This window comes from Anas acuta, chromosome W (assembly GCF_963932015.1).
Source record: "Anas acuta chromosome W, bAnaAcu1.1, whole genome shotgun sequence".
Lineage (NCBI taxonomy): Eukaryota > Metazoa > Chordata > Aves > Anseriformes > Anatidae > Anas > Anas acuta.
In genome coordinates this window covers 24,012,483-24,039,480 of record NC_089016.1, presented here as the reverse complement: position 1 = coordinate 24,039,480, position 26,998 = coordinate 24,012,483, and the positions used below count along the sequence as shown (strand labels likewise).

Genomic DNA, 26,998 nt, shown 5'->3' with positions numbered 1-26,998 from the left:
GTCATTAATAACTGGAGTTCATCAGTCCGTTCTCAGAGGGTCCAATTCTTAAGCATCATAATTGACTTCCTTTTTTAATGAAGTCATTACAAATGTACTATTTATCATCCGGCGCATCAATAATGTAAAGCAAGGTATCATACAAGGTATGAATAATAACATCATTACAGCACATAAAAATAAAAATAACATCCTTCTAACCCATGGTCCACCAGGCAGCCATGAAAATAAATCCCAATCCATACCCTTCCAAGTTTGTGCTGGGACGTGGGCCAATTTTCTAATTTCTCTTGTTATCTGTTTAACCACTTTCCCATTACCGTCAATTTGTAAGCAACAATTAGAATCATTTAGTTTCCCACACACACCCCCCCCCTTCTGCTAGTAAATAGTCTAAAACCATTCTATGTTGAAAAATAGCATTCCTCATCTGGGTGGACTGGTCAGCTAAAAGATCCAAAGCTGTCGCTGTTTGATTGCTTATTATTTCAAGGACAGCTTGCAACCTAATTATTCGATTCAAATTATGAAGAGGTTCTCGGGCTCCAGATATTACCTCATTCGGGTTCCGGGTAGCCGGTCCATAATACTGTATGATTCTTTCAGGGGGCCATTCATTTTCTCTCCGTTTTTGAGCACTACCTCCGGCTAAGGAAGCATCAATAGATCGTTTTTCTCTATTCAGATCATCATATAATTTTATTCCTAAGTGATTTCCTTGTATTTGTGACAATAAAAAGAACAAGGGTCTTATGTACCCCACATAGCATATTCCTGACCAGTCCTTTGGTAGCCTTTTATAGGCCTGTTTGCCACACACCCAATAATGAGCCCACGTCCCATTTGGAAAAGAACCGTCCCGTTCTCTTTTATTCCTTGGGGCGTGAAAATACAAAGTGTTTTCATTACCAAGTGGTCCTGTTACAATGTTTGCCCCATTAGTACTCATGTATATACACCTCCAAGCTCCCGCACTAGATTCCCACTCACAGTTATGACTAAGTTCTCCTTCACGACTTGTCATATTACGAGCTGACCAGAAACATTTAAAGAACACTTGTGTCCCATTCTCATTTTGCCACCTCCAGCGGTAGACTCTTTACCACATGCTGCTCCCTAGTGGTGTTATCACGCTGACAACTCAGGATTTGAATGTCAAATTGTCCCTTTGATTGTGCTCTTGCCATGGCTTCACATCCAGGTCCAAAAAACGTCTTATACGAGCATTTCAGCCAAATCCCGTTTTTCAGCTGGACATGCGTAGCATTCCATTTCCCTTTACTTGCTGTACAGTTTCTAGGTCCACATTCAGGATCAGTACATTCATATCCAGGAGACAGAGCCCATTTACAAATGCTTTTTCCCACCTTTACTGTTCCTGTTCTGTTTAAACAGTATATACCTTTCTCTGACGAGTGCAACTGCCACGGGCCTTCTTCCCCTTTCCAGAATTGTGTACCATTATGAACTTCACTCAAATTACTAACCCACCCCTTAGGTTCAACCGGGCCAGCTACCCAGGGCCAACTTTCAGCTCCCCCTGGTCCCCCACAAACCCAGCAATTGCTAAGGTTAAAAGCCTTGGCCACTTCCTCCCCCAGAATGAAAAAGTTATTCCCATGGCTTAATTGCCCTTGTAAAAATAGTACCAGGAAGTATAACATCCTTCTGCGTCGTCCAGGGGGTATCGTGGGGGTGTGAGAAATGCCTTCAATCAAGGGGTTGGGCCCACTTCCAGGATCTATTTGAGCTTGGGTTACTGTTCAGCCTTTGAGGGTGATCCAGCTCCTGGAAAACTAATTACAATAGGTTAAAAAAAAAAACCTTATTCATTATATACATATATCTTTGCTAGCTTGTTTGTTTCTTTTTCCTGGGACAACCTGGCTTTAGTGCGGGAGAAGTCCGGTCGAGGCCCTCTCACTCGGCGGTCAATACCCATAGGGGTTGCCTCCCTCGGTAGACCATACACACCGCAGTGGAGAGTCCTGCCCCGGTCTTGCCTTCTCCCTTTCTTCCCTTCAGGCTTGTCCCCTTCTTCTGGCATCCTTAATTTATGCAGAGCCTTATTGCCAGAACATTAGTTCTTTTTTAGCTTTAATTTCAGTTCCCCAGGAGCGGACTCAACCCTCCAAGTTTTGGTATTTATTGGTCCTTTTACTCTGGATGCATGGGTCCAACCCCTTTCTGCTGTTCTCACAGCTGTTTCAGTGGTAAGTGAAACAAGGTACGGTCCCTCCCACCGGGGGTGCAATGATTCTTCTCTCCAGGTTTTTATTAAGACCTTGTCCCCTGGTTGTATCTTATGAATAGCAAATCCTAAAGGTGGTGTCTGAGCCATCACTCCAATTTCTCTTAGCTCTTGCAATCTTCTCCCAACAGTAATTATGTATTTCTGGATACTACGATCCTCAACTACATTGTTTCCCAGAGGCATTCCCTATGAATAAGGCATACCATATAACATTTCATATGGCGATAATCCAGTCTCACTGTGTGGTTTAGTTCTTATGTTTCGAAGTGCCAATGGTAAGCATTTCATCCAGGGCATTTGTGTCTCGATCATTGATTTAGCCAATTGTTGTTTTTTTTTTTGTTGTTGTTTGATTCAATCTTTCTACTTTCCCTGAGCTTTGTGGGTGCCATGGAGTATGATATTCACAGAATCACAGAATTTCTAGGTTGGAAGAGACCTCAAGATCATCGAGTCCAACCTCTGACCTAACGCTAACAGTCCCCTCTAAACCATATCCCTAAGCTCTACATCTAAACATCTTTTAAAGACTTCCAGGGATGGTGACTCCACCACTTCCCTGGGCAGCCTGTTCCAATGTCTAACAACCCTTTCGGTAAAGAAGTTCTTCCTAACATCCAACCTAAAACTCCCCTGGCGCAACTGTAGCCCATTCCCCCTCCTCGTCCTGTCACCAGGCACGTGGGAGAACAGACCAACCCCCACCTCGCTACAGCCTCCTTTAAGGTACCTGTAGAGAGCGATAAGGTCGCCCCTGAGCCTCCTCTTCTCCAGGCTGAACAAGCCCAGCTTCCTCAGCCGCTCCTCGTAGGACTTGTTCTCCAGACCCCTCACCAGCTTCGTCGCCCTTCTGTGGACTCGCTCAAGCACCTCCATGTCCTTCTTGGAGCGAGGGGCCCAAAACCGAACACAGTACTCGAGGTGCGGCCTCACCAGAGCCGAGTACAGGGGGACGATCACTTCCCTAGCCCTGCTGGCCACACTGCTTCTTATACAAGCCAGGATGCCGTTGGCCTTCTCGGCCACCTGAGCACACTGCTGGCTCATATTCAGCCGACTATCAACCAATACTCCCAGGTCCTTCTCCGCCTGGCAGCTTTCCAACCATTCCTCTCCCGGCCTGTAGCTCTGCTTGGGATTATTGCTCCCCAGGTGCAGGACCCGGCACTTGGCCTTGTTGAACTTCATACAGTTGACCTCAGCCCATCGGTCCAGCCTATCCAGATCCTCCTGCAGAGCCTTCCTACCCTCGAGCAGATCGACACACGCACCTAACTTGGTGTCATCTGCGAACTTACTGAGGGTACCCTCAATGCCCTCATCCAGATCATCGATGAAGATATTAAAGAGGACCGGCCCCAGCACCGAGCCCTGGGGAACGCCACTAGTAACCGGCCTCCAACTGGATTTGACTCCAGTTACCACGACTCTTTGGGCCCGGCTATCCAGCCAGTTTCTAACCCAACGAAGCGTGCGCCAGTCCAAGCCAAGAGCAGCCAGTTTCCTGAGAAGAATGCTGTGGGAAACGGTGTCAAAAGCCTTGCTGAAGTCAAGGTAGACCACATCCACAGCCTTTCCCTCATCCACCAAGCGTGTCACTTTGTCATAGAAGGAGATCAGGCTCGTCAAGCAGGACCTGCCTTTCATAAACCCATGCTGACTGGGCCTGATCGCCTGCTTGCCCTGCAAGTGCCGCGTGATGACTCTCAAGATAATCTGCTCCATGAGCTTCCCTGGCACTGAGGTCAAACTGACAGGCCTATAGTTCCCCGGGTCTGCCCTACGGCCCTTCTTGTAGATGGGCGTCACATTTGCTAGCCGCCAGTCAACTGGGACCTCCCCCGATAGCCAGGACTGCTGATAAATGATGGTAAGCGGCTTGGCCAGCTCCTCTGCCAGTTCTCTCAGTACCCTCGGGTGGATCCCATCCGGCCCCATCGACTTGCGCGCATCCAAGTGCCGTACCAGGTCACCAACCATTTCTTCGTGGATAGTGAGGGCCACATTCAGCTCCCCATCCCCTTCTGCCAGCTCAGGGTACCGGGTATCCAGAGAACAACCGGTATTGCCGCTAAAGACAGGCAAAGAAGGCATAAGCACCTCCGCCTTTTCCTCATCTTTTGTAACAAGGTTTCCCCCCCCGCATCCAGTAAAGGATGGAGATTCTCCTTAGAATTTTCCCACTGAATACCTAATTAGATTACCACACCGGAGGAAATAATCTAGCAGATAAAGAATACCACTTAGAATATTCCAATACCACTTAGAATATTCCCACTGAATACCTAATGATTGACAGAATAATCTTATTATTTTAGAAGCAAAGTGTGTGCCCTGAGCAGAATCAATGTACTGGATTATCCCGTATTTAGGTATTAGGTGTTCTAATAGAATTTTTGCCACCATTTGTGCCGTAGCTCGTGCTACGGGATAAGCTTCTACCCATTGTGTTAAGTGATCTACTATTACCAATAGATATCTTATCCTCCCTACCTGGGGCAATTCAGTGAAACCAACTTGTACCCTCTCAAAAGGCCTATAAGCTGTTTTTCTCCCTCCCGTGGCTGCTTGTCAAAACACTTTCTTATTTATCTTCTGACAAGTTAAGCAACGTGGTGTAATTTGCTTTGCTATTTCAAAAACAAACAATGCAACCAAATTGTTTTAGTAAATGATCACTTAACACCTTTGTACCCCAATGTGTTTGTGCATGCAAACGTCCCAGTATTTGCTTATCGTTTAGAAGACCTCCGCACTCGCTTCGGAACTACGTTCCGTCTCAGTCACACTCTTACACACACACAGGCAACCGAATCCCACCCAACCGAACGGTACACGCCTTAAATGCTTACGACTCCGTCGTCTTCGTTCGGATCTTCGCGCGCAGAATTACGGGCAAAAACAATGCTGCAGCCGGCAAGGGAGCTCATAACAAAATCAAAATCTTTGCTTACCTTTATTCAGGTTCAAGATGGCATTGGTTCCGGACAGGAGCCACCAAATGGTGGGGGCGCCTCTCCTAGATTAAAATCCAGGAACCAAAACCATCCCGGACGAGCCCCCAAGTTGTTATAAATAGCTCAGTCCCAAAATAGGATTATAATCAAAGTTTACAATTTATTAAAAGAATAGAGGTAAGCAAACAGCGCTGGGTGCGCCGGGAGTCTCCGCTCCACCTGGTCGCACACCCGTTACATCAAGATGCTGATTTTTTATGCTCCTAGACTAATACATATTCATTACTATTTCTAAAAAAAAACAAACAACGGAGTTATTATAATTAGTTCCGGAATTTGAACCCTCCTACTGGAGCATGCGTATCAGTCTCTGGTGCTCCCTCTGGGGGTCTTTCATGATGAAGGCTCATAGTCTTCCTCTCAGGCTTTTTTTTTTTCTTGTCCTTCTTCGTTGTACTCCTTGGCTGTATGTCAAAAGCTTGCACAGCGTTCCCTGCAAGCTTTGTCTTTTAGCCGTCCTTCAGCTTTTCCCTTCTCCTTAATCTCCTGGCCAGAAATCAGGGGCTTGCATAGTGTCCCATTCAGAAGTCATAACAGTTAGCAGTTGTTCTGAAACCCCCAGGTATCAGAGACTTCAAGGAAAGAACATACGAATACATTTTCCTTCAAGCTCTCCATTGACACGAATTGTTAAAACATTCCTCACAGATCATAATAGGCAAGACGCCTTCAATCAAGGGGTTGGGCCCGCTTTCAGGGTCGATTGGGGCTTGTGTTACCATTCAGTTCAGCCTGTCGGGGTGATCCAGCTCCTGGAAAACAAATCACAATTTTATATGGGTTTATAAAAAAGGTTCTTATGTTATTTTCTCGGGACAACCTGACCTTAGCGTGGGAGAAGTCGGGTCGAGGCCCTCTCACTCGGCGGTCAGTACCCATAGGGGTTGCCTCCCTCGGTAGACCATACACACCGCAGTGGAGAGTCCTGCCCCGGTCTTGCCTTCTCCCTTTCCTCCCTTTAGGCTTGTCCCCTTTATTTGGCGTCCTTAATTCATGCAGAGCGTCACTGCCAGAACATTAGTTCTTCTCTAGCTTTAGTTTCAGTTCCCCAGGAGCGGACTCAACCCTCCAAGTTTCGGTACTTACTGGTCCTTTTATTCTGGATGTGCAGGTAAAACAAGGTACGGTCCCTCCCACCGGGGGTTCAATGATTCTTCCCTCCAGGTTTTTATTAAGACCTTGTCCCCTGGTTGTATCTTATGAATAGCAAATCCTAAAGGTGGTGTCTGAGCCATCACTCCAATTTCTCTTAGCTCTTGCAATCTCCTTCCAATAGTAATTATATATTTCTGCATGCTACGACCCTCAACTACATTGTTCCCTAGAGGCATCCCTTGAGAATAAGGCATACCATATAACATTTCATATGGCGATAATCCAGTCTCACTGTGTGGTTTAGTTCTTATGTTTAGAAGTGCCAATGGTAAGCATTTCATCCAGGGCATTTGTGTCTCGATCATTGATTTAGCCAATTGTTGTTTTATTGTTTGATTCAATCTTTCTACTTTCCCTGAGCTTTGTGGGTGCCACAGAGTATGGTATTCCCACTGAATACCCAATGATTGACAGAATACCTTTATTATTTTAGAAGCAAAGTGTGTGCCCTGAGCAGAATCAATGTACTGGATTATCCCGTATTTAGGTATCAGGTGTTCTAATAGAATTTTTGCCACCATTTGTGCCGTAGCTCGTGCTACGGGATAAGCTTCTACCCATTGCGTTAAGTGATCTACTATTACCAATAGATATTTTATCCTCCCTACCTGGGGCAATTCAGTGAAACCAACTTGTACCCTCTCGAAAGGCCTATAATCTGTTTTTCTCCCTCCCGTGGCTGCTTGTCAAAACACTTTCTTATTTATCTTCTGACAAGTTAAGCAACGTGGTGTAATTTGCTTTGCTATTTCAAAAACAAACAATGCAACCAAATTGTTTTAGTAAATGATCACTTAACACCTTTGTACCCCAATGTGTTTGTGCATGCAAACGTCCCAGTATTTGCTTCGCATAAGCTTTTGGCCGTATCTCTCGCCTGTCTGGCAGCGTCCATTTTCCTTGTTCTAACTTAGCCCCCATTTTCTCCTGTTTCGTTTGTTTGTTTTGTTTTGTTTTCCATTGCATTTCAAAGTTGGTCCAAAAATTCCATAGGGGTTTCTTTTGGACCTTGTTGGAACTGATTCTCCATTCCCAATTTAACCAGATTTTGGTATTTACCGTTCATTATTTCCGGGGTGACTATAGTCTCAGTGGGGGGTCGGTCAGGGGAATGCAATTGTCAGCAGTTCCCTGAGCGGTCCCATCGGCAATCTGAGCTCACTCATAAACTCAGGTTGTTTTAAGAGTTAGCTGCTCTTCTGTTTCCATGACAACTCTCTCGGACCCATCATGGTCCCTCTGCCCCAAAGGGCTCACACCGGTGATTTTGAGATCACAGCCTCCTGTTGAGGCAGAACTATTAACATTCCTACATCCTCTTTCCCTGCTCATTCAACTTCAAACAGCTCTGTTAAATACTACATGCCACACCTTTAACACCGTCGACAACTCTTTTAACACTTCCTTTTATCTTTCTCCAGCCTGTACTTTTCTCATGCCAACACCAAAGGCTCAGTCAAGGGCCAATTAATTCCACTCCTTTTCTCTCTAAGATGCTGAAACAACCTATCAGTATACTACATTTCATCCTATTTTCCTTCTCTCCTCAAAAACATTAGTTGCAAGATAGCCTTATAGTCGATTGATCCATAAAGTGGCCATTTAGCTTATGTAGTGGCCACCATTGATTGCAATACTTAGTGAAAGTCCTCTTCCTTTCCGTGCCCCCAGTTCTAACAATATCCTTCGAATGTGCCAATATGCACCCAAGGAGGCTTTCTTTAAAACGTCTTTGTTTTGGATGTTACCCGTTTCCTTGATTTCCCATTCCCTTTTATTTATTTATTACTATTCCTTACTAGTTACCGTCCTTTGCTTCAATTTCCACGCAAACCTTTTTACTGCGGGTTTTTTTACCATCTTTTCCTAATCTTCTTCCCTAATGCCCCAATTCTCTGGGATTGAACGCTTCTTCCCACGTACAAACTTTACTATTTCAGATTATTAATGAGCCCCGTTCCAATCATAAAGCCACGGAACTTCAGGAAAACAGCTGAAGCACTCAGCCTTCCGTCTTCTAGACGAACATGACCACCGTTTCCACAAAATTGACATTTCAACAGGACCGAATTTCAAGCCGAATGCCGATTTTTCTCATGCGCTTTCTTAGTGAGCCCATACAAAACAAGGAATCACTCCTGTGTATCCGTCAATATGGGGGGTTTAAAAAGGTATTGAGGCCTAAATAAATTCGCTCTCCCCCTTCTTACCGAATTCCCAGGGCTCAAACCCGAACCACCAAAGAAATGACTCTCTCCGTTCTACCGCTTCCATAATCAGTCAGCCCCCTCCCCCTCTCCAGTACTTGGGAAACTGACCAAACACCACAGCAAATCCGCCAGGGCTTCTAAACTGTTAGTTACTTAGATAATGCTCCCGCCTTTTTTCTTGTCACACTCAAAGCATTTAAGAGCAAAAATAGGATCACAAGATACACTGCCAGGCCCATATATTGGGCACCACCAATCAACACTTGGATAAAACAGCACTTCTTTTCGGTCTGTCACGCACTTCGCTCGTCTCCGGCCCCTCCCCTCACGGAGAACACGGAACCGCGGATCGGAACTCCGCACTCGCTTCGCAGCGACGCTGCGTCTCACTCCCACAGCACAATCATGCAATCACACAGAGAGGCCTCTAGCACATCTCATTCATACCACAAGAATATAATTTAGAATGATAACCAACCAAACGAGTATTGTCTCTGACCGTGTTCTTCGTGGAGTGACTCATTCCACTTGGTTTCAAACCCTTACACTTACACAAATGCTTTCAACACAAAATACCTGGACGTTTAAGAATAAGACATACAATTATTAACACTCCAGTTAGTATCCCTCCAGCAGCTGAAAACATACCGCTTGTCCGCAGCTTCAGGAGGCCTTTGTCTGCTCCTGCGGTGAGCGGCCGAGAGTGGAGTCCCCTCCGAGCAAAACACTCAGGGTGCACCTAGGGGCGTCCGCTAATCATTATTCCTTAATGGACTTTCTGGTGGTATGTCTGGTAATTTGCTCCCTTTCTTCTGGTCCTTGGTCTTCAATTCTGTCTGAACCATCTAGGAATTTCACTATGGCAATTCCCACAGCCCTTGGTTACCTTAGTAAGAGTGTCTTGCAGGGGGTTTAGGACCTATCACCCACCCACGAATCCTATAGGAATCGCTTCGGTCCTTCACCGGCCAAGTCCCTCGCGGGAGACTGGAGCCGCGGTTAGAAGACCTCCACACTCGCTTCGGAACTAAGTTCCGTCTCAGTCACACTCTCACACACACAGGCAACCGAATGGTACACGCCTTAAATGCTTACGACTCCGTCGTCTTCGTTCGGATCTTCGCGCGCAGAATTACGGGCAAAATACAGTGCTGCAGCCGGCAAGGGAGCTCATAACAAAATCAAATTCTTTGCTTACCTTTATTCAGGTTCAAGATGGCATTAGTCCCGACCTGACTCGAACAGGAGCCACCAAATGGTGGGGCGCCTCTCCTAGATCAAATCAGAATTCAGGAACCAAAGCCATCCCGGACGAGCCCCCAACCGTTATAAATGACAATTCCCCCCTTTTCTTCTTTATAAACCGTTGATTTTTGAAAAACCTTTCTCTAAGGTGTAATTTGGTAGATTTCTTCTTCTCCTTCACTTTCCATCTCCTCATTGTCACCTTATCTGAGTAAGGTGGTGGCTCCATGGTCATTTGTTTCAATAGTGCGGTTTCAGTTAACCACTGTACTAGTCCTCTTACACGGGGGATAACGCAGCAACCAATGGCTGTCAAAACTCCTACAACTACGATCAAGGATGTAAATATGCCTACTTTTTCTGCCAATTCACTGGCAAGGGTGGTAAGCCCTTGCAAATGCTCTAGTTACTGAGCCATCTGGGGCAGTATTGCTGGGTATAAGAGTGCAACCATGGTTGCTCAGTATCTCACACACACACCCCACCTCCTTCCTCCGCGAGCATCATATCTAACGATGTTCTGTTTTCCCAAGCCATTTTGCTGGTGGCATCTAGTTGTTCAGCGATTCCTCTCATCGCATCCCTTGTATAATTTATGACTCTCTGCTGATTAGAATAAATATAATTAATCCAATCCACATTCTTATCGATCGTTACCCACCAGAACAGTGACTCAAACCCTGCAGCAATTTGATTCCTGGCTTTCTGTTCATCGGAAACTCCTCTAGGCACCCCAAGAGAATCTATGTATACTCTGTCATCGAATGATACTCCTAAGCCTCTTTAACTTCTTCTGGGTATTTGTGATGTTTCTCTTTCAAATGCCAGGGTGAAGGGTATAGCTAATCGAACAAGCGCACAAGTGCCTCCCCAGTTATATGGTAGGGTGGACCGTAAGATCTTCCCTCCACCGTACCACCAGAGATCTGCCCTGGGTGGGGATCTCAAGTCTTGAGCAGTTTCCCATCAAGTCCTTGGTAGCACAAGGCAAATTCTCCCAGATGCTGGGCAGCACTCACACCCTGCCGTGAGAGGCAAGCTGTATGGTTACCTATAGCTGTAGAGAATGCAGGGGGAACCGCGATGTTGCTATCACGCAAGGAACAGCAAAGAGAGACTTACGGGCCTCATTTCCCCAGGCAGTCTTTTCTTGGTACAATGTAATCATACATCGCATCCCCTGGGAATCCTTGGTCACACTTAAAACATCTTATCAAAGCCTGTCCCTGCTAGGATTCAGGCCACAACACAGGCAGCCTTCTTTGCCTGCCATTCCTTCATCTCTCTTCCTCTCCTTTCCATCCTGGCCCTGACTCCCCCTGAAGATTTTCTTCCTCTTTCTCCAACCCTCTGCCTCACTACCCGCTGCACTGTCAATACCATTAGTTTCGCTCTCTGCTTTTCCTTCTCATCTCCCCTCCGGACACACACCTCCAGGGCCTCCCGCAGGAGGGTCCCCCAGTGACTGTTCACTACAGCCCCCCACCTTCTGGAGCATTTTCTGCGTATCTCGCCAGGCTTTAATCACACAATGAACTTTCAAGAGCCCTTGGGATACCGGGTCCTCGGGACTCATCCCCGAGTACTTTCTCATTCTGACCCCAAGCCTCTCATATGATTTCTGTGTTGCACACTATTGTTACTCCAGCCAGGATTGGCAAGTGGGTATTTCTGCTCTGCCGGTATTACCCCTGGTCCTGGAGGATGAGCTCTTTCCCATTCTTGTATAGCAGCTCTCCTCCTGATCATTCCCATTTCTTTCCCTGTAAACAACATACTTACAGGCATAATTCCCTTCCCCAAGAGTATAAGTCAGGTCGTAGGAACTGGTCTAATTGTTCAGCTAGGCTCTTGGGGTCCTCGAATAAACACTTCCTCTCCTTCTTAAAAGTCCTAACCTCTCTGCTGCTAAGGACGGGGGGTAGTTCACCTAAGAGGATACACGGTTAGTGTTAGTACTGTCAGTACCAGGGAAGGCAAAATTCTCAACATATCTTCTACCTTGTTCTAATTCTTGACAGAGCCTAGAGCACGATCCTTCTTTAGGGACAGTGTTAACTACAGTCCCTGTCTCCCTTCCTGGAGTGACTGCTGCTGCCACGGGTACGGTATTAGGATTATAGGGAGCATAACTTGGCTCCTTCTCCGAAAAAGGAAGCTTATTGTTTACACATAAATGTAAAGCCTGAATTTTCATCAGACCCCTATTTTGGCCAAAACACTGCTGTTTCCTTAATTGGTTCTTTTGTCCAGACTGATACACAATATTTAATTTTATTTTTTTTCTTTTACAATCTCCTCTAATTTTGGGATTATGTTTCCAATTTCTTATCATTCTTCAGGAAGAACTGTTGGTAGGCACTCCCCCAGGGATATCTCCCTGTCCCCTGGAACTCATATTTCCCATTTTTCCTAGCCCTTGTCAGTGTGCTGCTACAGAAATTTCCCTCCTGCAGGGTACCTCGCACTAACGTTCCGATTCTGGAAAACGGGGGTGTACTGCCAAGCACTTCCCCCTGCAAGGGCTACCACACACCTATGAATTTACCAGATTCCCTGGTGTACTTCCAAGCACTTCCCTGTGCAAGGATTACCGTACACCAAATTTCCCGAGACTCTTCCTTTCTCTCCCTTATCTCACGCTTCGTCCATCTCCGGCCGCGCCCCTCGCGGAGCCACGGAACCGCGGATCAGGACTCCACACTCGCTTCGTACAAAAGTACGTCTCAATCACACATCACGCAGAGTCTCACCTGACCCCCAAGGCAATACTTAACATTTCTTACCTTGGTCTGTGCACAGAGTTACCGGATCAATTCTTAAAACCCGGCAATCTTACCTTTTCAGAACTTGCTCCACAACCTTCCCTGAGAGCCCCACTTCAACCGCTGACGTTTCCAAGGGGGAAAGCTGCACCTCCCGTGCAGGGGGTGGCGGGAAGGAATACAAAGCCTGTGCTCAGCCCTGACGCATCACAACTGGGTTTCTGCTCAGCTGGGGAGGAAGCTTCTGGAAAACTAGGCAGCGCCCCCCGAGGCTGCCCAAGCGTGGTCCGCGGTGCCCTGCAGCCGCACGGAGAGCGGAGCTCAAACTGGCCCGACACGGCGGCAGGGACGCGGCCGTCCCCACACGTGCAGTTCCTGCCTGAGGAGGCCACAGCGCTTCTGCCTCTCTGACAGGCTTGGAGGGTAACGACATCAGAATACGCTCGCTTTAGTTTGAGCTTCCAGGCGGGCGCTACTGCCATCGGGATGGCCCACGGGGACGGGGCTGGGGGCAGGCAACCACAGGCAGCTTTAACATCTCAGTCCTCCCCGTCGGCCATCTCCCAGCTACCACGTGGGCCAATCAACGTGACCAGACACCAATTCACCCAAGGCAACAAAAACATTTACAAAGCTACATCTCTCTTCATAACTGTTTGTTGTTTACGGCTGAAACCAGTCCTGGGATAGGATACGCTACCTGGACCGAGCAAAGCCTTTGATATGGTCCCTCACCACATTCTTCTCTCTAAATTGCAGAGGTAGGGATTTGAAGGATTGACTGTTGGGTGGATAAAGAATTGGTTGGCTGGTCGCGGCCAAAGGGTTGTGGCCAACGGCTCTATGTCTGGGCGGAGGCCGGTCACAAGTGGCGTCCCTCAGGGGTCGGGCTCGGGACCGGTGCTCTTCAACATCCTTAGCAATGGCACAGACGACGGAATCGCGCAAGTTTGCGGATGACACCAAGCTGAGCGGTGCAGTCGATACAATAGAGGGAAGGGATGCCATAAGTGCAAGGCGTTGACCTTGGGCTGGGGCAATCCTAGGTATCTCTATAGGCTGGGAGAAGAAGAACTTCAGAGCAGCCCCGCGGAGAAGGGCTTGGGGGTCCTGACGGACAAGAAGCTGGACGTGAGCCAGCAGCGCACGCTTGCAGCCCGGAAGGCCAACTAAGTCCTGGGCTGCATTAAAAAAAGGGGTGGCCAGCAGGGAGAGGGAGGTGATTCTCCCCCTCTACCCTGCTCTTGGGAGACCCCACCCGGAATACTGCGTGCAGGCCTGGGGCCCCCAGCACAAGAAGGATGTGGAGCTCTTGGAAAGGTCAGTCTCACCTCTGTCCCTGGAAAGCTGTTGGAACAGCTTGTTCCGGATGCCATCTCCAAGCCACTGGAAGAGAAGAAAGTTATGAGGAGTAGTCAGCATGGATTCACCAAGGGGAAATCGTGCTCGACCAACCTCGTAGCCTTCTATGATGGCATCACCAGCTGGGTTGATGGAGGGAGAGCAGTGGACGTCATCTACCTTGACTTTAGCAAGGCTTTTGACACTGTCTCCCACGACACCCTGCTAGCAAAGCTGAGAAGGCGTGGGATAGACAAGTGGACGGTAAGGCGGGTTGAGAACTGGCTGACTGGCCGAGCTCAGAGGGTGGCGATCGGCGGCGCAGAGTCCGGCTGGAGATCTGTGACCAGCGGTGTTCCCCAGGGGTCGGTGCCGGGTCCGGTCTTGTTCAACATCTTCATCGACGACCTTGATGAGGGAATAGTGTCCACCCTCCGCAAGTACGCCCATGATACAAAGCTGGGAGGAGTGGCCGACACGCCAGAAGGCTGTGCTGCCATTCAGCGAGACCTGGGCGGGCTGGAGAGCTGGGCGGGAAGAAACCAAATGAAGTTTAACAAGAGCAAGTGTAGAGTCCTGCACCTGGGAAGGAACAACCGCATGTATCAGTACAGGCTGGGGGATGACCTGCTGGAGAGGAGCTCTGCGGAGAAGGACCTGCGGGTCCTGGTGGACGACAGGTTGACCACGAGCCAGCAGTGCGCCCTGGTGGCCAAGAAGGCCAATGGGATCCTGGCGTGCATTAAAAGGAGCGTGGCCAGCAGGTCAAGGGAGGTGATCCTCCCCCTCTACTCTGCCCTGGGCAGGCCTCACCTGGAGTACTGTGTCCAGTTCTGGGCTCCCCGGTACAAAAAAAGACAAGGATCTCCTGGAAAGAGTCCAGCGGAGGGCAACAAAGATGATACGGGGCCTGGAGCATCTTCCCTATGAGCAAAGACTGAGAGACCTGGGTCTGTTCAGCCTGGAGAAGAGAAGACTGAGAGGGGATCTTATCAATGTTTACAAATACCTTCAGCGTGGGAGACAGTGGGATTTCGCCACCCTCTTTGCAGTGGTTAGTGGGGATAGGACAAGGGGCAACGGCCTGTACTGGGTCTGGCTGGGATGTTAACTTTCCCTGCAGCAGCCCATACAGTGCTGTGCTCTGCACTTGTAGCTAGAACAGCAGTGGTATCACACCAGTGTTGCGTCTACTGCCGAGCAGCGCTGGCACAGCATCAGGACTCTCTCTAACCCTCCTAGGGGGTGGGCAAAAAAGCGAGAAGACAAACATCACCAGGGCAGCTGACTTCAACCAACCAAAGGGATATTCCATACCGTACGATGTCACACTCAGCAATAAAAGGTGGAAACAGGAAGAAGAGGGGAAGGCTGGGCTCTCCTTGTGAAAACGTCGGTCTTCCTCCCAAACACCGGCTACGCGCGTTGAGGCCCTGCTTCAAGGACGTGGTCAAGCATCGCTCATTTGTGGGAAGTAGAGAGTAATTTCTTTCCTCTGCACTTCCACGTAGCCTTTATTTGTTTTGGTTTTTTCCTTTTTTCCCTTTCCCTTTTTTTCCCCTTTAGTTAAATTGTTTAGTTAATAATAATAATGGTTATTATTATCAAGGAAAGATTATTATTTTTTCCCTTTAATTCAATTATCCTCATCTCAACCCGTGAGTTGTTCTTTCCTTTACTTCTTCCCCTCCTCATCTAAGGAGGGGGAGCGAGAGAGCGGTTGTGGTGTTTAGCTGCCTAGCACGGTAAAGCCACCACAGGAAGTTCCGCACCAACGTGCGAAAGAACAGCTTCACGGTGCGGGTGACGGAGCACTGGAACAGGCTGCCCAGGGAGGTTGTGGAGTCTCCTTCTCTGGAGATGTTCAAGGCCCGTCTGGACGCCTACCTGGGCAGCCTGCTCTAGGGAACCTGCTTTGGCAGGGGGGTTGGACCCGATGATCTCTTGAGGTCCCTTCCAACCCCTACGATTCTGTGATTCTGTATAAACAGGAGTAAAAATACACGCGTTGATAGCGATAGGACAAGGGGGAGTGGTTTTAAACTAAGACAGGGGAGATTTAGGTTAGATATTAGGAGAAAGTTTTTCACTCAGAGGGTGGTGAGGCACCGGAACGGGTTGCCCAGGGAGGTCGTGGATGCCCCATCCCTGGAGGCGTTCAAGGCCAGGCTGGATGCAGCTCTGGGCAGCCTGTTCTAGTGGTTGGCAACCCTGCCCAATCTATGCTTCTATGATATGCTCTTTGAAAGCATACAGGCTAAAAGAAGGGTCAGATTGGTGCCTCGGGGGCAAGTTTCTTCGCCTTCTGCGGTTGCCTAACAGTGCCTCTTAAGCAGAGAGATTACCAGTGGTCTTCCTCCTCTACTGTCTCGGGAATTAAACATCTTTTGTAAAAGAATACAAGCGCTGATAGCATTAGCTAGACCGACCGGGGAACAGTTGAACATGTAAATACTTACTCAAGGTCCACTTGAGCACGTTTCTTTGAGCAGTTCCATCGGCTCTTCTAGGTCAACAAAACAGATCAATGAAAGAGACCAAGGGAAAATACGGAAATAGAACAGTTGGTCAAGTGCCAACTTAAGAAGCTTTCTCTGAAAGGGCAACAGCATCTCCACCTTCACCCACCCCTCCCCCCCAAACTAGTTGACTTGCACGACTATTTTCACGTGACCCCACAAACGGCAAATCCTATATTATTTCGAGTAGACCAAGGGCTGTTTCTTGGTTTGGTTTTTATCATTCAGCTTCCTCAAAAGACTTTAGTCATTCACAGCTGCAATCGTTAACCCCGCAAACAGATCCAGTAACAAAGATCATTTCTCCTGCTAACGAATCAAGTTTCTTTATGAGGAACGGAGTCACAAAAATCATCTCATTTAGCAAGTTTCAAACACTAAGAGTATTTAATAGCATTTTAACGTTCCCACGCTCCAGTAAGCCTTGAATGTAATCGCGATTAAACAAGGAGCAGAGCGAAGCCAGAGGTCTAACAAAGCACGAGAGGTGATCGCATTTAAAAGCCTTATGGTGCCTTTACCTAATCCTTCTTCTAGTTACTGAACAACGGACTTCGTTTAGGGGAAAAAAAAAAGACACTAAAAATAAATGCAAAAAAAAAAATAAAGAGAACGGCAGCCGAGTCTCGAACTTATCAGAAGCCGACTCAAGAATCCCAGAGCCTTCTACATCCTGTGGGAGGAATTCCTTCTCAAAGTTGCGAAAGCCACGAGGAGGACTGAAAAGAAAGCGGTAGCAAAACTCCTAGGGTAGTCAAGAACAGGCTGACAAGCACCTGTCAGAAATCACACCCGGTAGAGCTTGTTCTGCCTCCTCCTCGGGACAGGGGCAGACAACAGACAATGCCTGGAAGCTTTCTTCCAACCTTATTCTTCTCTGGTTCTACATCTGCCAGTCCTCAACACGGCTATTTCGCAATAAAAGCGTGCCCTTTTATTTGGGAGCAGGGGGAAGATAGCAAGGCCTCAAACACACAGCACATCCTAGATCGTCTTAGGAAGACGGAGACCCACAGGACCGCCGAGCGCTTCTAGCTTCGCGTTCCAAATGAATGGGCAAACCACCACCTACACGACACTGTCAACGGACCAAAACATTCTACACACGTGCGCTCCAGGGAGACGCCGTTTTAACTTGCGGAACTATTTCCATCGGTAAGACACGCAAGACAGAGGTGATATCCCCATGCTCCATCTTTATTGTGCAAACGCTGCTCAAAGCTCTTTCTTACCCTCCATAGACAGCCGTCCAAAAAAAATAATAAATCAAACATCAACAGGGGCTAGACTGATGGGCAACATATGAAACCTATTCGGCGGCGATAGTCTGAAGGGCCCGAGGGTGGGCATTCACAGCCATCCGGAATCCATTGGTCAGGTCCAGGTTAGCAGCACACTTCTTGCCAACAACCACGAAACGCCCAAGAAGCTGGAAAAAGGAAATAACGTCACCTAACGTGCTGCGCCACGACGCACAGAATGAACGCGAGCAGAGAACCACCCACAGAACACGGTTAGCTAATCCTTCACAATTCAACCGCTGCTCTTTGAATTACCCTCTAGACAGTAACAGACTACAAAACAGTCACAGAAGCTGAATTTGTCTCGGGGCTTAAAGCCCCCGTCATAGCTTCGGGCAACGTAAGCCGCTCTGGCGGAAAATAAAAGCTTCACGGTGCCTTTTCTCTTGCGTGAGCTCACAGAGCCTTGGAACTTGACTTGCATAGCTAACAGCAAAACAAACACCCAAGCGCCGCTCAAACAGCTTTCCCTTTCCTCGCCTCTGACCTGACCAAACCCCAAGCCCTCTTCTGCATAGTCAAGGCACCACCCCCGTTGTCCGGAAACCGTGAAAACGGGCATCAGACCGCACGTCGGAACAACGCTGCTTTTTGCACTGCAAGCGCGTAGCTGGAGACGAGCATCGCTTTATATCACTGCTCTCAGTCAAAAAGCTCAGCTCCATTACAAGCTAGAGGCGAAAGACTACAGCATCGGACAACCCCAAATAGCCTACTGTGCGCCCCTCTGCAACATCCAGAGGAAAAGAGGGGACGGGAAAGAGTCTAGGAAGTTACAAACCAGTTACAGGTACAGCCAGCCTAGCGAACAGAAAGCTCCCACAGTACTCACGGGTCCGCCAGAATCTTCTGCTTCACATAACCGGACAACTACCTTCTCAGGAAGGACTAGGAAAAAACACTGGAGCCTGAGGCGAACTATCACGGAACGCAAGGCACTGGAGGAAGAGTAAACAGTTAAAACGTAGTCGGCTTCAGAGAAAGGCAACAGCTTCAGCAAATCACTATGCCCCACTGAACTCGCCCTACCAAAGCAGATTATCAGGCGCCCCAAACGCGCACGACAAAACAGCCATTCTTCTTAAGCGAGCTTTGAATAGGCAAAGTTCTCTACCTTCTACGCACAAGACACACAAGCGGCAAACAATGGCTAACCGTCCTTCGGTTACGTCCAAATGTTGCCTCGGCCAGAAGCAGGAAGGCATCTTCAAAGAACCTGGAGTAATCCGGCTGAGGCCGTATTAACTCTCCGTCCTCGAGAACGCCACCTACTCAGGGGAAGGAACGTTCCAAATTAGCCCGTTACGGCCGGCCTGACGTCAGACACCTCCAGACCGAGGCCAAGGCATCACCTTCGAAACACAAATACCACCGACCTGTAGGAAACCATCAACTCGCAACTAATTGCGAGGGAACTCCCCAAATCACCAGCAGACAGAAACTGCATATGGCACCAGAAGCAGGATCCAGCGCGCAAGGTGACAGGGGCAGCGAGACAGCCGAGTACTTCAGGTTAGCGACTTCCGCTATTTTTATTTGTTTTAGATGCGACTGAAACACTGCCGATAAGACTCGATTCCACAGATGCTTTGTACTTCTTACTCACCATCGCCTTTCACTGCACGACAATCGAGAATTATAAGCCTTCCTCACACTCCTCCCTATAACATCGCTCAACCGTGAAACAGGCCTTCGGTACAGTGAGCTAAGCAAATTCAAGACCATTCGCTAGAGCCAACTACGCTCCAGAAGTGGTTCTAAGCCCCCCGCCCCAAGTTAAGACCAAGCGAGAAACTGCAACTAATTCGTCCTCCAGGAAACGTGTCGCACTAAGAGCGGTCAGAGTAGGTTGTCTGCTCTCAAGTCACTCATCAGACTCAAGTTAACGGCCTGGTTCTCCAATCAAGCACAGCGTTCAGGTTACATACGTTGCTGCAGCCAGTACGGCCAAGTCAAAACAGATGCGCGCACGCACACACACACACACACACACACACAGACTCCTCGCGCAGCCTTCAACACGAAGGAGACAGGAAACGCACCCTTTCGTAAAGGCAGGGCGCTACCGCAAGCACAGTTTCCGGAGAGCAGTTGAACGCTTCCAGTACTCCAAACGGGCGGCAGCTGCAACATTACCGAGACCTATTAAGAAAGCGCTGTTCCAAGCAACGCGTCAACGCTTTGAGCAACCCGATCTAGTGAAACACGTCCCTGACCGCGGCAGGCGGGTTGGGCTAGATGATCTTTAAGGGTGCCTTCCAAGCCTAACCATTCTACGAGTCAGCACGCAGAGCGGGCAACGCAGCCCCTTTCACTAAGGGCCTGTTTTCCACGCTGCAGATAAACCCTGCCGTCAGAAGCAGAGGAAATCCCTAGCTGTCCTATCTTTAGCATTTCAAATTTAAGAACAGCAACAACGGTTAGGCTGGACACTAACTTAAAGTTAGCACCTTGCAGATAACATCTGCAACTTTTTCATAACTCTCCGCAGCTGCTCACTTAGCTCCTAGCACGTTGCGGCGCACCAGCATCAGTGAACCTTGCCAGCATGCTCTTATCACGGCCCACCTCCAGCACGGAAATGAGAGCTGGGAAGCTCTCGCAGCCTGCGGGATTGACTGGTTTCTAGGCGTTTAAGAAAGCTAGGAAAAGCTGCAATTCTTCCCTTTCACAAGCCACTTTGGAGAGAGCGTGCGCTCGTGTGCGCGGTGGGGGTGGTGCCATAACCAAAGCCTAGCACAGCCGAGCCGGGGCGTCTCTGCAAGGCTATCAGCAGCGCAGAAACGACTGATTACGGTCACTACTGCGATGCTCACTGCCTATATGCATACAGTCCGAACCCCCAAGGAGACCGACTGCGCCGGCGACCCAGTACGCGCCGTGGCACCCCGGGGGCAGGCACCGAAGAAGCGCGGCGTTTTAGAGGCGCTGCAGTAGAGAGCGCCACGAGCCGGAGAGACCCCGACCGACCGACCGACCGACCGACCGTCCCTCCCTCCCTCCCTCCCTCCCTCCCGCAGCAAGGCCACCACCCGCCCTGCCGCACTCCCGGGACCCGCGACGGGCCCTCGTTTCAGAGGGCCTGCGAGCGGCCGAGGGAAAGGAAGGAAAGACTCGCACAACAACGCCGCGGCTACCTCCTCGTCCACGACCGCTCATCCTCACGGAGAACGTTGGCGGGGACCTCCTTGCCCTTGCAGGCGACCTCTCCGAAAGCAGCGGCAGCGCCGCCACCGGGCCAGGCGGCCTGCGCCCTAACAATCCCGTCGGCCATGACGGCGCCCGCTCGGTACAACGCCCCCTCACTTCCCGCACTCGGCCCGGCCCTCCGCGGCGCTCATTGGGCCGACAGATCGCCGCCGACCGCCCCCGCGCCTCGATTGGCTGCCTCGCCTGCCCTCTTCCCTTGTCCCCGCCCTCTCGGCGGCTCCGCTCCCGTCGACCCGGTGCTTATCGGCGCTCAGGGAGGTCGCGTGCCCTCGGGGCGCGGAGGGAGCCGACCGGGAGGGAGGAAGTGGGCGCCCGAAAACGGGCTGGGCGGCTCCGCGGAGGGAATCTGGGCCCTGCACGGCTGGGAAACGAGCTCCACAGAACAGGCGCTCCGCTCATAGAATCAGAGCGTGGCTTGGGTTGGAAGGGAGGGTGAGAAACGCTCCGTAGCCGATAGCTTAGGCTCAGGCGAGGATCTCAGCGAAGTAGTAATTTACTCGCGATTGATTGCAATGGCGGGCGCCCCACAAGCAGGAGAGCGCGCCTACTAGTTCCAAAACACAGTTTATACGCTTTTTGATGACAGGACCCTCCCCTGTTTCCCCACTGAGGGGGTAATCCAGGTTCACAACCTATCTGATGTGGTAATGTTTCTTCACTTATCTGACTTGACACCGCCATTTTCACCTAATTGTCCTAAGGAGTCCGGTTGTCTGCATTTTACGAGGTCGCCTGCTAAGCTTCTTATCACTGCAAGCATATCTCAGTACCAAGTTCCTTCCCTCTAAACAACGGAACTCTGCAAAAACAACATTTCTATTCCCACAACAGGTACCGCAGGTATTTGCATTCCTTGTATAACCGAGTGTATTGGTCTGGTAAAACATGGAATTATTAAAATCCTCCACATATCCCCCCAGTACAACCATCCCACTTTTAGTAAGCCAATCAACACCCATAAAGCCCCCCCCCCCCCCGATAATCCTCCTAGCTCGATTCCATTGCGAGTTTGAACTGGGGCATGTGCAATTTTCTTCGTTTCTTTTACAAGTTCATTTACAGCTTTTCCTTCTGTTGTGGTTTAACCCGGCCGGCAGCTAAACACCACACAGCCGTTCGCTCACCCTCTCCCCTCCCTCTCTGGGATGGGGAGAGAAACGGGAAAGCGAAGCCCGTGAGTTGAGATAAAGACAGATAAATAATAATAATAACAATAAAGACAATCGTTATGATAATAGTATTACTAATAATAACGTGTATGAAACAAGTGATGCACAATGCAATTGCTCACCACCCGCTGTCCGATGCCCAGCCTAACCCCGAGCAGTCCAGCCCTCCTCCCAGCTCTTGCTGCACCCCCAGCCTGCTCGCTGGCAGGACAGAGTGAGAAGCTGAAACGCCCTTGGCTTGGCCTAAGCACTGCTCTGCAACAATTAAAACATCAGCATGTTATCAGCACTCTTCTCATCCTAAGCCAAAACATAGCATTCTACCAGCTACTAGGAAGAAACACCTTCATCACCAATCTATAAAACAGCAATTACTAAGGTTAAATTTTCCACAGACTTCTCCTTCTTGCGCAAATAATCCAAAGCTAAGCGATTTTGATACAAAGCAGTCCTCATCTTAGTATTTTGCCTTGCAATTAATCCAAGTGCATCTCCGGTTTTATTTACAACTATTTCTATTACAGCTTCTAACCTAATTATTCTATTAAGCATATATATTGGGGTCCTATAGCCCCAGGATCCGTCTTCTGCTCACGTAGCTGGATCATGTTATAAGTAGCTCAGTCCCAAAATAGGATTATAATCAAAGTTTACAATTTATTAAAAGAATAGAGGTAAGCAAACAGCGCTGGGTGCGCCGGGAGTCTCCGCTCCACCAAGTCGCACACCCGTTACATCAAGATGCTGACTTTTTTATGCTCCTAGACTAATACGTATTCATTACTATTTCTAAAAAAAACAACGGAGTTATTATAATTAGTTCCGGAATCTGAACCCTCCTACTGGAGCATGCGTATCAGTCTCTGGTGCTCCCTCTGGGGGTCTTTCATGATGAAGGCTCATAGTCTTCCTCTCAGGCTTTTTTTTTCTTGTCCTTCTTCGTTGTACTCCTTGGCTGTATGTCAAAAGCTTGCACAGCGTTCCCTGCAAGCTTTGTCTTTTAGCCGTCCTTCAGCTTTTCCCTTCTCCCTAATCTCCTGGCCAGATATCAAGATATCAGGGGCTTGCATAGTGTCCCATTCAGAAGTCATAACAGTTAGCAGTTGTTCTGAAACCCCCAGGTATCAGAGACTTCAAGGAAAGAACATACGAATACATTTTCCTTCAAGCTCTCTATTGACACACATTGTTAAAACATTCCTCACAATCCCTTATCTTCTTTTTAATATCCTCAATTCGTGTCTCTTTTTCAACTTTTGTCATTAATAACTGGAGTTCATCAGTCCGTTCTCAGAGGGTCCAATTCTTAAGCATCATAATTGACTTCCTTTTTTAATGAAGTCATTACAAATGTACTATTTATCATCCGGCGCATCAATAATGTAAAGCAAGGTATCATACAAGGTATGAATAATAACATCATTACAGCACATAAAAATAAAAATAACATCCTTCTAACCCATGGTCCACCAGGCAGCCATGAAAATAAATCCCAATCCATACCCTTCCAAGTTTGTGCTGGGACGTGGGCCAATTTTCTAATTTCTCTTGTTATCTGTTTAACCACTTTCCCATTACCGTCAATTTGTAAGCAACAATTAGAATCATTTAGTTTCCCACACACACCCCCCCCCTTCTGCTAGTAAATAGTCTAAAACCATTCTATGTTGAAAAATAGCATTCCTCATCTGGGTGGACTGGTCAGCTAAAAGATCCAAAGCTGTCGCTGTTTGATTGCTTATTATTTCAAGGACAGCTTGCAACCTAATTATTCGATTCAAATTATGAAGAGGTTCTCGGGCTCCAGATATTACCTCATTCGGGTTCCGGGTAGCCGGTCCATAATACTGTATGATTCTTTCAGGGGGCCATTCATTTTCTCTCCGTTTTTGAGCACTACCTCCGGCTAAGGAAGCATCAATAGATCGTTTTTCTCTATTCAGATCATCATATAATTTTATTCCTAAGTGATTTCCTTGTATTTGTGACAATAAAAAGAACAAGGGTCTTATGTACCCCACATAGCATATTCCTGACCAGTCCTTTGGTAGCCTTTTATAGGCCTGTTTGCCACACACCCAATAATGAGCCCACGTCCCATTTGGAAAAGAACCGTCCCGTTCTCTTTTATTCCTTGGGGCGTGAAAATACAAAGTGTTTTCATTACCAAGTGGTCCTGTTACAATGTTTGCCCCATTAGTACTCATGTATATACACCTCCAAGCTCCCGCACTAGATTCCCACTCACAGTTATGACTAAGTTCTCCTTCACGACTTGTCATATTACGAGCTGACCAGAAACATTTAAAGAACACTTGTGTCCCATTCTCATTTTGCCACCTCCAGCGGTAGACTCTTTACCACATGCTGCTCCCTAGTGGTGTTATCACGCTGACAACTCAGGATTTGAACGTCAAATTGTCCCTTTGATTGTGCTCTTGCCATGGCTTCACATCCAGGTCCAAAAAACGTCTTATACGAGCATTTCAGCCAAATCCCGTTTTTCAGCTGGACATGCGTAGCATTCCATTTCCCTTTACTTGCTGTACAGTTTCTAGGTCCACATTCAGGATCAGTACATTCATATCCAGGAGACAGAGCCCATTTACAAATGCTTTTTCCCACCTTTACTGTTCCTGTTCTGTTTAAACAGTATATACCTTTCTCTGACGAGTGCAACTGCCACGGGCCTTCTTCCCCTTTCCAGAATTGTGTACCATTATGAACTTCACTCAAATTACTAACCCACCCCTTAGGTTCAACCGGGCCAGCTACCCAGGGCCAACTTTCAGCTCCCCCTGGTCCCCCACAAACCCAGCAATTGCTAAGGTTAAAAGCCTTGGCCACTTCCTCCCCCAGAATGAAAAAGTTATTCCCATGGCTTAATTGCCCTTGTAAAAATAGTACCAGGAAGTATAACATCCTTCTGCGTCGTCCAGGGGGTATCGTGGGGGTGTGAGAAATGCCTTCAATCAAGGGGTTGGGCCCACTTCCAGGATCTATTTGAGCTTGGGTTACTGTTCAGCCTTTGAGGGTGATCCAGCTCCTGGAAAACTAATTACAATAGGTTAAAAAAAAAAACCTTATTCATTATATACATATATCTTTGCTAGCTTGTTTGTTTCTTTTTCCTGGGACAACCTGGCTTTAGTGCGGGAGAAGTCCGGTCGAGGCCCTCTCACTCGGCGGTCAATACCCATAGGGGTTGCCTCCCTCGGTAGACCATACACACCGCAGTGGAGAGTCCTGCCCCGGTCTTGCCTTCTCCCTTTCTTCCCTTCAGGCTTGTCCCCTTCTTCTGGCATCCTTAATTTATGCAGAGCCTTATTGCCAGAACATTAGTTCTTTTTTAGCTTTAATTTCAGTTCCCCAGGAGCGGACTCAACCCTCCAAGTTTTGGTATTTATTGGTCCTTTTACTCTGGATGCATGGGTCCAACCCCTTTCTGCTGTTCTCACAGCTGTTTCAGTGGTAAGTGAAACAAGGTACGGTCCCTCCCACCGGGGGTGCAATGATTCTTCTCTCCAGGTTTTTATTAAGACCTTGTCCCCTGGTTGTATCTTATGAATAGCAAATCCTAAAGGTGGTGTCTGAGCCATCACTCCAATTTCTCTTAGCTCTTGCAATCTTCTCCCAACAGTAATTATGTATTTCTGGATACTACGATCCTCAACTACATTGTTTCCCAGAGGCATTCCCTATGAATAAGGCATACCATATAACATTTCATATGGCGATAATCCAGTCTCACTGTGTGGTTTAGTTCTTATGTTTAGAAGTGCCAATGGTAAGCATTTCATCCAGGGCATTTGTGTCTCGATCATTGATTTAGCCAATTGTTGTTTTTTTTTTTGTTGTTGTTTGATTCAATCTTTCTACTTTCCCTGAGCTTTGTGGGTGCCATGGAGTATGATATTCACAGAATCACAGAATTTCTAGGTTGGAAGAGACCTCAAGATCATCGAGTCCAACCTCTGACCTAACGCTAACAGTCCCCTCTAAACCATATCCCTAAGCTCTACATCTAAACATCTTTTAAAGACTTCCAGGGATGGTGACTCCACCACTTCCCTGGGCAGCCTGTTCCAATGTCTAACAACCCTTTCGGTAAAGAAGTTCTTCCTAACATCCAACCTAAAACTCCCCTGGCGCAACTGTAGCCCATTCCCCCTCCTCGTCCTGTCACCAGGCACGTGGGAGAACAGACCAACCCCCACCTCGCTACAGCCTCCTTTAAGGTACCTGTAGAGAGCGATAAGGTCGCCCCTGAGCCTCCTCTTCTCCAGGCTGAACAAGCCCAGCTTCCTCAGCCGCTCCTCGTAGGACTTGTTCTCCAGACCCCTCACCAGCTTCGTCGCCCTTCTGTGGACTCGCTCAAGCACCTCCATGTCCTTCTTGGAGCGAGGGGCCCAAAACCGAACACAGTACTCGAGGTGCGGCCTCACCAGAGCCGAGTACAGGGGGACGATCACTTCCCTAGCCCTGCTGGCCACACTGCTTCTTATACAAGCCAGGATGCCGTTGGCCTTCTCGGCCACCTGAGCACACTGCTGGCTCATATTCAGCCGACTATCAACCAATACTCCCAGGTCCTTCTCCGCCTGGCAGCTTTCCAACCATTCCTCTCCCGGCCTGTAGCTCTGCTTGGGATTATTGCTCCCCAGGTGCAGGACCCGGCACTTGGCCTTGTTGAACTTCATACAGTTGACCTCAGCCCATCGGTCCAGCCTATCCAGATCCTCCTGCAGAGCCTTCCTACCCTCGAGCAGATCGACACACGCACCTAACTTGGTGTCATCTGCGAACTTACTG

The 26,998-nt window shown here is 48.4% G+C and overlaps 1 protein-coding gene and 1 long non-coding RNA gene across 2 annotated transcripts in view; both read right to left on the bottom strand.

The window, feature by feature from the left end:
- LOC137846788 (uncharacterized) overlaps positions 1 to 26,998 on the bottom strand; it is a 483,557-nt gene that overhangs the window by 170,590 nt on the left and 285,969 nt on the right. The gene's annotated exons all lie outside the window — the stretch shown is intronic.
- Positions 17,778 to 21,087, bottom strand: LOC137847293 (adenosine 5'-monophosphoramidase HINT1-like). Its single transcript, XM_068665583.1, has 3 exons — positions 20,945 to 21,087; positions 18,640 to 18,745; positions 17,778 to 17,935 (listed from the first exon to the last, which is right to left on the bottom strand). The coding sequence occupies exons 1-3, from the start codon at positions 21,079 to 21,081 to the stop codon at positions 17,816 to 17,818; spliced, it is 363 nt and encodes a 120-aa protein (XP_068521684.1). The 5' UTR covers positions 21,082 to 21,087; the 3' UTR covers positions 17,778 to 17,815.